The 12,544-nt window shown below is 50.1% G+C and overlaps 1 protein-coding gene across 2 annotated transcripts in view; it reads right to left on the bottom strand.

Annotated features, from left to right (window-relative positions):
• Nucleotides 1-1,756: 1,756 nt before the first annotated feature.
• Sgsm2 (small G protein signaling modulator 2) overlaps nt 1,757-12,544 on the bottom strand; it is a 40,388-nt gene continuing 29,600 nt past the window's right edge. For both annotated transcript variants that reach the window (XM_026388966.2, XM_026388965.2), the window contains 12 exons: nt 12,185-12,338; nt 10,822-10,886; nt 10,594-10,739; nt 9,977-10,105; nt 9,523-9,705; nt 5,889-6,272; nt 5,497-5,621; nt 4,989-5,071; nt 4,728-4,837; nt 4,208-4,304; nt 3,453-3,620; nt 1,757-3,241 (listed from right to left, as the gene is read on the bottom strand). In XM_026388966.2, the coding sequence (XP_026244751.2) occupies nt 3,153-3,241; nt 3,453-3,620; nt 4,208-4,304; nt 4,728-4,837; nt 4,989-5,071; nt 5,497-5,621; nt 5,889-6,272; nt 9,523-9,705; nt 9,977-10,105; nt 10,594-10,739; nt 10,822-10,886; nt 12,185-12,338 (1,733 nt within the window). In that variant the 3' untranslated portion in view covers nt 1,757-3,152. The remainder of the gene's footprint in view (nt 3,242-3,452; nt 3,621-4,207; nt 4,305-4,727; nt 4,838-4,988; nt 5,072-5,496; nt 5,622-5,888; nt 6,273-9,522; nt 9,706-9,976; nt 10,106-10,593; nt 10,740-10,821; nt 10,887-12,184; nt 12,339-12,544) is intronic.

The raw sequence follows: 12,544 nt of genomic DNA on the forward strand, positions 1-12,544 counted from the left end.
TGTCCTAGAAATGATGACCTAGGATCATCTGAGGGCGGAAACAGGCAGCAGTTCCCAGCCCTCCTGTACTCAGAAAATAGCAGGAGCCTGCAGAGACAGGCCTGTGGTCAGGGTAATTAATGGACAATGAAAAAAAAATTATGAATCCAGTTGTTTCGTTTACGAGCTCTTGCTCTGTAGGAGAGGAGGACTCACTTTCTGAAGAATGTCCCGTGATGGTGTTTTTAGAGCTCACTGTGCTTCAGACATTTATTTACTTATTGTATTTAACCCAGTGGCATGTTACGTCCCTAGCCCTTTTAGTTTTTATTTTGAGAAAAGGACTCACCAAGTTGCTCAGGACCTTGCTAAATTGCTAAGGCTGGCCTTGAACTTGCCATCACCCTGCCTCAGAGATTACAGGTGTGAGACACCATGCCCAGAAGAACTATCATTTTGCTTGTGATTCCTTCTAGTGCCAGAAGCCCAGCCAGCAGTCTGGGTGAAATGAATAGGCAAGATGGGAGGAAAGGAGCCAAGCCACTCCCAGGCTACTTTACTCAGTCCTTTGGTGGATTCATTTCAAGTGGTCACAGCAGAAAGAATTCTGATTCCAGACTATGGAGCTAGCTGGGGGCGGAGAGTGTTTCCCTGAGGAGCTTATCAACTCCCCTGACCCCAGAGATGCCCATGTCAACTGTTTTTGTGGTACTGGGTATCGAACCCAGGGATGTCCTACCACTGACAGACATCCTCGGTTCTTTTTATTTATTTATTTTTAATGCTTATTTTTGTAGTTGTAGATGGCCAGAATGCCTTTATTTTATTTTTATATGGTGCCGAGGATCGAACCTAGTACCTCACGCATGTTAGGCAAGCGCTCTGCCACTGGGCTACAGCCCCAACCCGTTCTTTTTATTATGAGACAGGGTCTTACTAAATTGCTGAGGCTATCCTCAAACTTATGATATTCCTACCTCAGCCTCCCGAGTCCCTGGAATTACAGGTGTGCGCCACCACACCTGGCTCTGTGTCAACTGGTTTCTTTTTCTGGGCATCTCTGGCATATTTTCTGATAGCTGGGACCAACCAGCCTGCTAGAGTCATGGGCTAGGATATTTAGCTGAATGAGTTAGCAACAGGCCCTAAAAACCATCAAGCCAGTGTCCTCTATACCTAGAAAACACAATAAGTGACTTGAGTCCTCTGCCCGGCACCACTTGATGATGTGACCCACAGTTCTCTAGGTTAGGGGAAGGGCAGGAGAAGAGGTGACCTGTAATTATAGCCAGGACCTGTTAATACAGCCAGGCCCTTTCTGTATCTCAATAGGATCTGGGCCCTCCTGCCACTCCCTCCAGGGCCCATCCTGACCCAGGCATCTCAAAGTGTCACAAGGGCAGGAGGGAGGGACTAGGATGCTCTTGTGATTCCCAGTCGGCTCCAGCTCCTCATTTCAGCATGTCAGGAGGGCAGGCAGCTGGGGGCAAGGGGTTGGAGAGGTCACTGGTCAACCTGAGATGGGACCGTGACTCTGAGGTGAGGCCCTCCAGCTAGCCAAGTACTTAGGTCTGACCATTACCTCCAACTTCCTGACCAGCTCATGCAGCAGTGGCCCCCTTTACTTTTTCAATCATAGAGCATATAGAATTCCCAATGCATCATTAGTGTCTGGTGTCAGTCCCACAGGCAGTCCTCAGAGCCTCAAGTGTTGCCAAATGCTGTATTTATTGGTTGGTTACACTGAAGAGTATAGTTTCTGAGCCAAAAACATATATACTCCGCTCTCCACAAAACCACTGAGTCACTAAGGCAGGCACACAATGGCCACCATGCTTGGTGGAGGCCAAGGACTCACAGACAGGGGTGGGCAATGGGGTGGGCTGGCCCCCAAACAGGCCGTGCAGTGCCCAGGACAGGGGTGGGCTGGGAAGGCTGGGCTGGTTGCGGAATAGCTGCTGGGCTCTTTCTCATGATTCCCAAATGTGGGATGTCTGCATACCTTGGTGACTCTTGGGTAGGCCCCAAACCCAGATACGTCCTCCAGGACAAGGCCTAGCATGAGCTGAGTGGAAGGGGCTGTGGGGTTGACAGAGCAAGCAGCATGCCTAAGTCTCAGGTCAGGAGCCACACCCTTCCTGGCACCCCTGCAAGTGCAGCTCCTCTCAGGGACTTCTGGATCCCTAGGCCTCTCAGCATCCTGAGAAGCCTATGGAAATCAGAGTGGGCCTTGCTTTTCACCAAGCACCCCCCACATCCCTTAGCCCCAGGGACTCAGCAGATTCCTGGGACAGGCAACAAGCTGCTCCTAAGCTCAGGACTGTCCCTGAGAAGAAGCTGTGACAGGACTGCCTCCCTATAAAATCACCTGGGGTTCCTCTGGAGAGCTAGTGATCCAGCTGTGCTCCAGATCATCCAACTAACAAGAAAGTTACTTCCACAGTTTCAGGGATATATCTAATACATAAAGAAAGGACAGGGAGGTAAGAGTGACACTGTACAGACACACATAGGTGACCTGTACAGTAGGGAGAGCACTTGAGTTCACCTCAGGTGGCCAGAAGTGGTGGCAGTGCTGCTAAGGTGGGTTTCTCCCACCCAGAACCCACATCTGACTGCCCTAGAATCTTGGGACAGGGCCTGGAAGGCAGCTTAGGTCTCCTGTCTCCAGGACACATGCCCTAAAAGGCAGCTAGAACAGGGACTGCAAAGGGGCTATCAGGAGAGAGAACACACAGAGCCCCATTGTCCCCTGCAACTCTTGACAGGTGGGGCCCAGGCCACTATATAGTCCCTGCTAGCTCTAGAGGGCCCCAGGTTGATTCAAGAGAGGCATTGGGGGACAGTCCAGGCTGAGGCTGCAGGTGGCAGTGGGGCTATTCCTAGTTGTTTAAGAGGAGAACAGAGTAGGTGTGCCCCAAGGCAGCTGCTCCATGAGGCCAACCCCTCCCATCCCATCCCTGATCTGAGGGCAGCCTGGCGCTGACTAGCCCTTCAGGGCCAGCACAGCCTGGAGTCGGATCCAGGCTCACAATCACTTTGTTAGGAACACAGCTGTGCAGGCAGGGACAGCTGGGGGTTGGAGCAATCGGCTGTAATGCCCCTGCACCTCTCCCTGCTGGAGCCCGGGGGCCTGGTGCCCAGGCTGTCCATGCAGCCCCTGGCTACAGCCCTCATTTGTTCTCTATGAGCATCTGCACCTTGTGGACGAGGTCCCGGGCAATCCGCAGGATCTCCTGGGCATCATGATGCTCAGCCCGCTCTAGGGGAAACATAGATAATTGTGGGAGAGGAGGTATAGGCTGGGAAGAGCCCTGTGGCAGAATACCCTTTCCACCTGCTGGGCTCTTGACTTCCTGCCTATGGGGAAAGGACCCTGGTATTCTTGAGAACCCTCCAACTTTGCCCAGGACAGGAGTGGAGGCCCCCACGCCCCTGCTGGGGTTAGCCAGGATGACTGGGCCAGCTCATACCATTGAAGAACTTGATGATGTCAGTGAAGTCCATGTTGTTGTCACGGATGATCTCTCGGTAGGCCTCCACCAGGGCCAGGGCGATGAACAGCACAAAATGCTCCGATGAGATGTGCCTGGCTGCCCAGATCACCTCCCACACAGCAAACACATCCTCATACAGCAGCTCTAGGAACAGAAAAGGGCTGGTGCTCATCAGGCATAGGGCTGGGGCTAAGGCAAAGCCTGACTGCCCACAGGCCCCTAGATGGAGCCAGGTGGGAGTCAGAGCTCCACAGCCAAAGTCTCTGCAATACACACTACAGGGTTCAAGAACGGCCCAAGGCACACTGGGTTCCTGCAGACTCCACATCAGCACTTCATTTCAGGGCAACTCTACCTTTGATGCTCAGGAAGATTTGGTTTGAAAAAAAGCTCTGAAAACCATCACCTTTTAGGAGGGTGACTATAAACCCTGACTGTGTTATAGAATCACTTTGTGCACTTTTAAAATCACATATGCTGAGCTGGAGTGTGGCTCAGCAGTGGAAAGCCTGCTTGGCATGCACAAGGCCCTGGGTGATCCCCAGAGACAAAACCAAAACACACACATACCCAGCCAGCCTCAATAGTCTGGGGCTGGGCCAGGGAAGGGGCCCTGGTAATTTCTCAAAGCTCCCTATGTGGTGCCAAAGTAGTTAGAAGACCATTGATTTGGGGAAGATGAATCTCCCACTGCCCCTGACTCCAGCCCAATGATCCAACCCGCTTCTTACCTCTCTTAAAATCCAGCAGAAACCAGCGGTAACAGAAGTAGAAGTGGGTGTAGTCTCCGTTCTGATGCATCAGCTCAAACAGCTCAGAGTCCAGGATCTCATAGGAGAAGAGGGAGACTGATCCCATGCTGTCTCTCTGCTATACCTACCCAGGGAGGCCTGGGCTCCCAGCCCCAGTCTTCAGCCTCTCTGTTGTTCTGTGCCAGCCCATCCTCACCCTCTTCCCTTGAGGTCTCCTTAGTGGGGGTTGCCCCACTGTCTTCTCTGGGCTGTATTATTTTGAGATTACAGTGTCTGGGTGTTTGATTTTACCATCAACCATACTACTCACCAGAACTTACAAGCATGCAAACACCTTGAGTCCTCCCCAGTTTGTAATGTGGACAACAATGGTTTTGAAAACAAAAGAAGTTAAGCTTCTATCTAAAAGACATTTCTGTAATGCTCCTGATTTCCCTTTGGCTGACAGAATAGCCCAGCACTGCCTAGTCACAGGCCCACAGGTGGCTGCAGACCTCACCTGGATGAGGGAGCGCATGTTGGCAAAGTGAGTGTCCATGGCGCCCCCATTGGGGAAGTTCAGGCTCATCCTCCTCATGAGGTGACTGAAGCAGCTGTAGGCCAGCTGATCTGAGGAGAGATGTGGAGGCAGCAGGGCAGTATACCCAGAAAACATGCAGGCTGACATGCCCCCCTCCCAGATCTAGCCATCTTTTCTTTTCTCCAGTTTGTTAGCCCAAACCCAACTTCATTTGGAGGATTCACATACCCCATCTCTCACCATTGTCAAGGATAACCAGGAGAGGTGCCAGCAGATCACACATGCCCTGCACATAGCCCACGTCCAGGTGCTCCCACACATAGCTGAAATGCCAGGGGTGATCACTGTGGCTGTGCCCCATCCTTCCCTCCCTTGGGGGGTCCCTAGGGAGTTGGCCCCTAGACCAGCCATAAGTCAGACTTTCCATGACTGTGAAGCACTTTCTGTGTGGGAGACAATGGGGAACTGCCCTTGGCCCCTGTTCCTGAGGTACTTAGGAAAAGAGACAAAAAGCCATCACAACTTGGCATGTGGGGCAGGGGAACAAAGATAGGTAAAGCTTCCTGAAGAAGCATGGCCAAAGTAGGGATCTCAAGGACCTCTGGGAATGCAGAGGGTCAGGGTAAGGGGCATTGCAGGGAGTGTTCCAAATAGAGGGCTCAGTGTGACCCCAGTGCAGATCAGGAGAGGAGAAATACTCCGCACAACTGGAGGTCCCCACCCCCCCTGCCCTGTCCCATAATGGCACCTGCACATGATGTCTCTGAGCCGCTCGAGGTTGGGGGTTGTGAAATACCAGTAGTTCCGGTCACATCTCTGCACGTCCTTGTCTATGCGGTGTAGATTTAAGGCCACGGTGTCCAATAATTCTATCTGGAAGAGTGGTCAGCTCTCAGGGCTGAGGCTGACCAGTCCCTCCCAGGTTGGGGATACAATATGGTGCCCAAAGAAATGCAGTCAAACAGGGAACCCAGGGAGCTCTGAGAATAGAGTCCCTAGGGATGCACTGAGTTGGGCTCAATGCTCCCTTCCAGACAGTTAGGGCACCCTGCCCTCCACCCTGCAACCTGTCCTCAAGTGTTGGGGTGCTGGGAGGGCCCGAGGTCAGCTGAGAATGATGCCTGAAGAACATTCACGTACAGTGTAGGCTGCAGCACACACAGCTGTGAGCTCTCCGGCTGCCTCCAGCTCACTGGCCTGTGAAACCTTTTCTTGGCTGGGATCCTGAGGCTCAGAGAAAGTGTGCCCTGCAGGTGCTGGCCCATCAGAGCCTTCTTCTCCACCACCGTCCTCTTCAAAGCCCACACTCTGGCCCTCATCTAGGCTGGACTGGATGCCTGATGCCACAGAGTAATTTCGGGAGGACGGCAGCCCTGAGTCAGGAGAATCAAACTCCACTGACTGCTGCTGCTCCACCACGGCTGTGCCTGGAGTCCCAATTCCTGGCTCCTGCTCAGGCTTTGGTCTAGAATCTTCGGGGCACTGAGGCCCTGGGGGCTCCAGATCATCCACAGAGATAAACACCTGGTGGAAGTGAAGATGGTGGCTCCTACCTGCACTCCAGGACCTTCCCATAGATCCTGCCTCTGGATGGAGCCCGCATGGAGAATTCTCTTCATAACTCTACTTCTACCCACAGCCCTCAACATTGCTAGGGAGTGGCTTCTGGCCCAGATAACCAGGTAGAAGAAATAAGGGTCTGAACAAAGGAAGTCACCTTCTTCAGCCCTCTCCAGCCCCTGCACACGTGAATGCTCTAGGCCTTCCCGCAGCTGTTGCAGGGAAGACATGGGAGCAGAGGCCTGGATGCTCAACAGCCAACTGGAGTTAAGTGACATTCAACAAATGCCTGAGCCTGACGTGGTGGTGCACGCCTGTAATCCCAGTGGTTCGGAAGCTGAGATAGGAGGATCATGAGTTCAAAGCCAGCCTCAGCAAAAGCAAGGCACTAAGCAACTCAATGAGATCCTATCTCTAAATAAAATACAAAATAGGGCTGGGGATGAGGTTCAGTGGTTGAGTGCCCCTGAGTTCAGCCCCAGTACCCTCTCTCCCCCCCACAAAAAAATGCCTGAAGGCAGGAGCCCAGGAGAGCTGTTCCAGTGTCTTGGTATAGCTGCTGTGGGGAGGGCAGGCTGGAGGTTTGAGGTAAAGCAAGTTCTTTCTTATTTTTCAGTACTCAATATTTAGCAGGAAAAGAGGAAACTTCTGTAGCAGGTATCTACTCAGTTATGTTGGCCTTCAGATAAGCTTCAGAGAGCTAAGAAGTAGAAGGAAACATGTTCTACTGCCTGGAAGCAGTACACCACCCTGGCTGAGTCACAGGGAAATAGGCTGTTTTTGTTTTTTCTCTGTTGGGAAAGGGATGCTAAAAGTAGTTTTCACTCTAGGTAAGAAGTCTGAAGTATCAGATAATATCACAATTCTAAGACAATTAAGAACTCCAGAATATTGCCAGCAAGAAAGGGTAATAATACTTCTGTGAGTGAGGCAACTGTACCTCAGTTGTACAGGCTAAGGTTTTTAGGAAAAACCAAAGCCACAGAGACAGAGAAAATATATTCATAAATAGGGAAATAGGAATGAAGTATATGGAAAACAGAGTGTATCTTATTAGTTTTCTTCCTTTCTTTTACTGGGGATTGAACCCAGGGCACTTTACCAGTCTTTTTAATTTCCTTTTTTTTTTGGTACTAGGGATTGAACCCAGGTTTGCTTAACCACTGAGCCTTTTTTTTTTTTTTTTTTAAGTTGTATGTGGACTCAATGCCTTTGTTTTTATGTGGTTCTAGGATCAAACCCAGTGCCTCATACTTTCGAGGCAAATGTTCTACCACTGAGCTACAACTCCAGGCACCACCCTCAGCCCTTTTTTTATATTTTCCTAGAGACAGGGTCTTGCTGACTTGTTAAGTGCCTCTCTAATTTGCTGAGACTAGCTTTGAATTCGCGTTTCTCCTGCCTCAGCCTCTGGAGCCACTGGGATTACAGGTGTGCACCATGGTGCCCAGCTATTTTTTTTTCTCTCTTTAAAAAAAAAAAAAAAACAAAAAAACACTTTTATTTTATTTATTTATTTTTATGTGGTGCTGAGGATGGAACCCAATGACTCATGGGTGCTGGGCAAGCACTTTACCCTTGAGCTACAACCCCAGCCAGTGCCCAACTATTTTTAATCTTGAGACAGGGTCTAGCTAACTAGCTGAGACTGACCTTGAATTTGCCATCCTCCTGCCATGGGCTCCCAAGCTGCTGGGATTATAGACATGTGCCACTGTGCCCTGCTAGTTATATGTACATACTGTTCCAGTTTATATTGTCTGTAAGGGTCCCAGGTATGCTGGTACACACCAGTAATCCCAGCAACTCAGGAGGCTGGGACAGGAGGATTGCAAGTTCGTGACCAGCCTTAGCAATTCGGTGAGGCCCTAAGCAACTTAGTGAGACTCTGTCTCAATAAATAAATAAATAAATACATAAATAAAAAGAGTAGGGCTGGGGATATAGCTCAGTTGATAGAGTGCTTGCCTTTCATGCATAAGGCCCTAGGTTCAATCCCCAGCACCACAAAAAAAAAAAAAAATAAATAAAATAAAAAGAGCTGGGGATGTAGCTCAGTGATAAAGCACCCCTCTGGGTGCAATCCCCAGTACCAAAATAATAATAATAATAATAATAATAATAATAATAATAATAATGTATTTAGTAAAGAGGCAATTTTAAAGAAAAAACAAGTTAATAAAAGTGTCTCTTTTAAAAAATATTTTTAGTAGTAGATGGACACAATACCTTCATTTTATTTATTTTTAAAGAAAGAGTGAGAATTTTAATATTTATTTTTTAGTATTTGTCGGACACAAACATCTTAGTTTGTATGTGGTGCTGAGGATCGAACCCGGGCCGCACGCATGCTAGGCGAGCGGGCTACTGCTTGAGCCACATCCCCAGCCCCATAAAAGTGTCTTTGAAAGAGAAATTTATCAGCTTTGGTTGGGCCAAGCAGCTATTGTTCCATTGTCTTTTTCTTTCTCTTTCTCATGCTGTGTGTGTGTGTGTGTGTGTGTGTTTTGCTGGTACCCAAGGACTCACGTATGCTAGGCAAGTGATCTACCACTGAGCAATACCCCCAGACTCATGACCCTAGTTTAGAACTTGCTGTTCTAAAGGAAGAATTACCACCAGTGCTCTGAACTAGCTCTGCATGGGCAATTCTACAAGACAATAAAACATCACAGGGAAGGGAAGATCTTGTCAGTGGATACCAGTGGGATTGCTCTAAGTGCTCCCCTGTCTTCTGGCCAGCAACTCTGGGTGAAGCCTCTGCAGTCAGAAGCATTACGAGCACAGTGGAGGAATGGAGACCAGAGATGGGAAGTTCTTGCCTGGACACTCTGCTGTCATGAGGAGTGGATCCAGACCTGGAACCCAGGGGTACCTGTTGCTAGGCTTGAGTTCTTTCAACAAGGAGGGAAAGCTTCTTCCCTAAATCCCAACAAACCCATCTTTCCTTACTAGTCTGTTGAAACAGAACAAACACAAAAGTTCATCTCATTTTATCCTCATGGCATTCAGCATCCAGAGAAGTTGGCAGCAGAGTGGCAGTTAACCCTTTTCTCAGTCAAAGAAAACAAGACACAGACATATTAAACCTTCTTCCTAGGGCTCTGCTGCCAGGATTAGAAGCTGTGCTGGCGCAGGACTCCTGAGTATCAAATGCTGATGCCCCCCCCCCCCCCCGCCCTGGCCCCCCCACCCCTGGGGCCATCTGGCTCACGTCGTTGCTGATGGTGGAGTCTCGGTGGATGAGGCGCTGCACATGGCTGTCGATGCTGCTGCCTGAGGAGAACTTGGTGAGCGTGGCTGGGTGAGCTTCCCGCTCCCGCTGCCTCACCACCACCTCACAGGCCTTCCATTCCGCCAACACCTGCTGGTACCTTGCTGCCACCGCTGTGTCTACCTGTGCTCAGACCACACCATGAATATGCAGGGAGGGTGTACCAGGGCCTCCTCCTTAGGGGCTGGGCACACTGGACCTTTGGCCCTGAGTTACAGAGGTCAGAAACTAGAGTAGGATCTTGGGTGAGGTCATTGGGGCCATGCTACTACTACATTCCTCTGTAATGTTTCTTCTGGCTGGGAAGGGGCTGAGGCTTCTAAGGCCCCCTCCCTGGAGGCCCTTGGCCCAGCCCCCCACCTCCCTACACCCCATGAGAATGGGTTCCTCTTACCTGCTCCATCTCCTTTTTGCTCATACCAAATTTATAGTGGCCAAGGAGGAAGGGCCAGACGTCCTTGCGGATCTCATGTTCCACACCTCCGTAGTACACCTGCCTTAGCAGCTCCAGCTCCTTATAGTTCTAAGGGGCCCAGGGGTAAAGACTATGTGGCTCCCACAGTCACAGTGCTCCAGCTGGTTGAGCCCAATCCCATGGAGTGGGGGGCCAAGGCAATGGCCTTCAGTCATTCAGCTTAAGGATGGCCTTGTCCTCCTGTGCCCCAGGTTACAAGTGGATGAGATTTAATTCACCCTCCTTCTTTACAGGGCAGGAAATGGAGCCCAGAGGGAGGTGGCGATCAGCCTGAGGTCACAGAGCAATATGGAAGCAGAACAGATTCTCAGCCTAGTTCTTTCCCACATGGACCCACAGACCCAGCTGTATGTGATTCCACTATGACACAGTTACTCCATGCCCATCAATCCTGGCCTGTCAACCCCACGCCAAACACATTTTCCCCGAATGCCCATTTAGTCTATAAAAATTGCTCCCAGATCCGGCAGCTATGCACAACTACTGCCCACTCCAGCCCTCTACCTGGCCTCTGGCTGCAGAGCCCCAGTTTATACCTTTTTGTCCTTCTGATACTTGCTCCACACATCCTTGGTGAGGCCTCCCAAGGCCCCTGGGGGTCGATCAGGTGGGATAATGTTGTGATGCACCAGTGCTGACAGGTGGGTCCGTACCGTGGACAGGTGGCGGCAGTAGGCCAGCCCTGCAGTGGGGAGCAGGAGACTGTACCAGAAGTGCATCCCCACCCCCTGATCCCTCACAGTCCCATCTCACCACACACTCACAGCCATAGAAGGCCCGGGACACGATCTGCCTCTTCATGCTCTCACACAGCAGCCTGAGGGGCAACCTGTGGAAACAACTTGGTTCAGAGGCCCAGGGCTGTGGCCTGAGGTGGAGGAAGGATGAGAAGGGAAGATATTCTGGCCTAGGAGGCAGGCAAGGTCCTTAGGATGGCACAGGGAGCGGCACAGCAGCATGTCAACAGCTCCCTGTCCCTGCCAGTCAACATCAACTTTGCTGCCAGGGATGGGGGACACCAGCCCCCAACCACCTAGCAATCTTGGGCAACTAATTTCCCCTTAGTGAATCTTGGTTTCCTCATGTGAAAATGAAGAGACTCACCTCAGGGCATAAGGAGTAGCAGTAAAAAAAACATGAAATAACAATTTAGAGGAAAGCACCCAGCCAGTGGCCCTACAAAAAGGCTATTTGCATATTGCTCTTACACATGGCAGGTGCTCAGAGACTTGTTGAGTGTCCTCAGACATATAGCCTGACAGTAGGGTCTATGCGCACACTAGGAAGGGGAGCTCACAAGTGTTGGGCACCTACTTTGTGTAGGCACATGCCTGGCATTCACTTACTTAGTCTTCACCAGTGTTGTAGGAAGCAGGCAATATTATCTCCATTTTATGAGTGAAGAAACTGAGGTTTAAAAATGTAGAGGCTAGAGTGCTAGCCTAGCACACGTGAAGTTCAATCCCCAGCACCACATCAAAAAACTAAATAAACCAAATGAAGGTACTGTATCCATCTACAACTCAAAATGTCTTTAAAAAAAAAATGTAGAGGAGAGCTGGGGATAGCTCTGTTGGTAAAGTGCTTGCCTTGCATGCACGAGGCCCTGGGTTCAATTCCCAGCACCAAAAAAAAAAAAAAAAAAATTGTAGGAGTGTTGGGGTTGGTAGAGCACTTGCCTAGCATGTGTGAGGCACTGGTTTGATCCTCCACACCATATAAAAACATAAATAAATAAAATAAAGGTACTGTGTCCATCTACAATTAAAACAATTTTTAAAAATATTTGTTTTTTAGTTTTAGGTGGACACAATATCTTTATTTTATTTTTATATGGTACTGAGGATTTAACCCAGTGCCTCATGCATGCTAGGTGAGCACTCTGCCACTGAGCAACAACCCTAGTCCCTAAAAAAATATATATATATATATTTTTTAAAAAATGTAGAGGCTCAGAGAGACCCAGCAACTTGCTGAAGTCACCTGTATATCACAAGTGAAATTTGAATTCAGGTTTGTCCAACTCTAGAGACAACCCTTGTCATGCAAGTGACAGCCTCTGAGGACGGAGGGACACATATGAACAGACATGCTAACAGGAAGCTGATCTGGGCCCTGCCCACTCACCGGTCTGGGACACAGCTGCAGTGACTGGGGGTTGCATATGGGGAGCTGTTGGAGGAGCAGGAGAGGCAAGAGGAGCGCTGGCTGCACAGGGGTTCTAGGTGCCAGGCTGTCAGGCTGGGCCCAAAGCCTTGCATCTCGATCATGTCGCCAGCATCTGAGGGCAGGAAGGGGCATGGTCAGCAGCTGGAAGGCCTCCTCCCCCAAACACCCTGGGGGTATGCCCACCTCTGTACCCAGAGCTGCAGCATAAAGTCACCCGTTGGTGGAAAAATCACAGGTGGTTGCTGCCTGGTGCAGAGCCCAGAGATGGAAATGGTGGAAGAGGGCACTTGACACTTCTCAGCCTTCACTAAACCCCGA

This window comes from Urocitellus parryii, chromosome 7 (assembly GCF_045843805.1).
Source record: "Urocitellus parryii isolate mUroPar1 chromosome 7, mUroPar1.hap1, whole genome shotgun sequence".
NCBI lineage: Eukaryota > Metazoa > Chordata > Mammalia > Rodentia > Sciuridae > Urocitellus > Urocitellus parryii.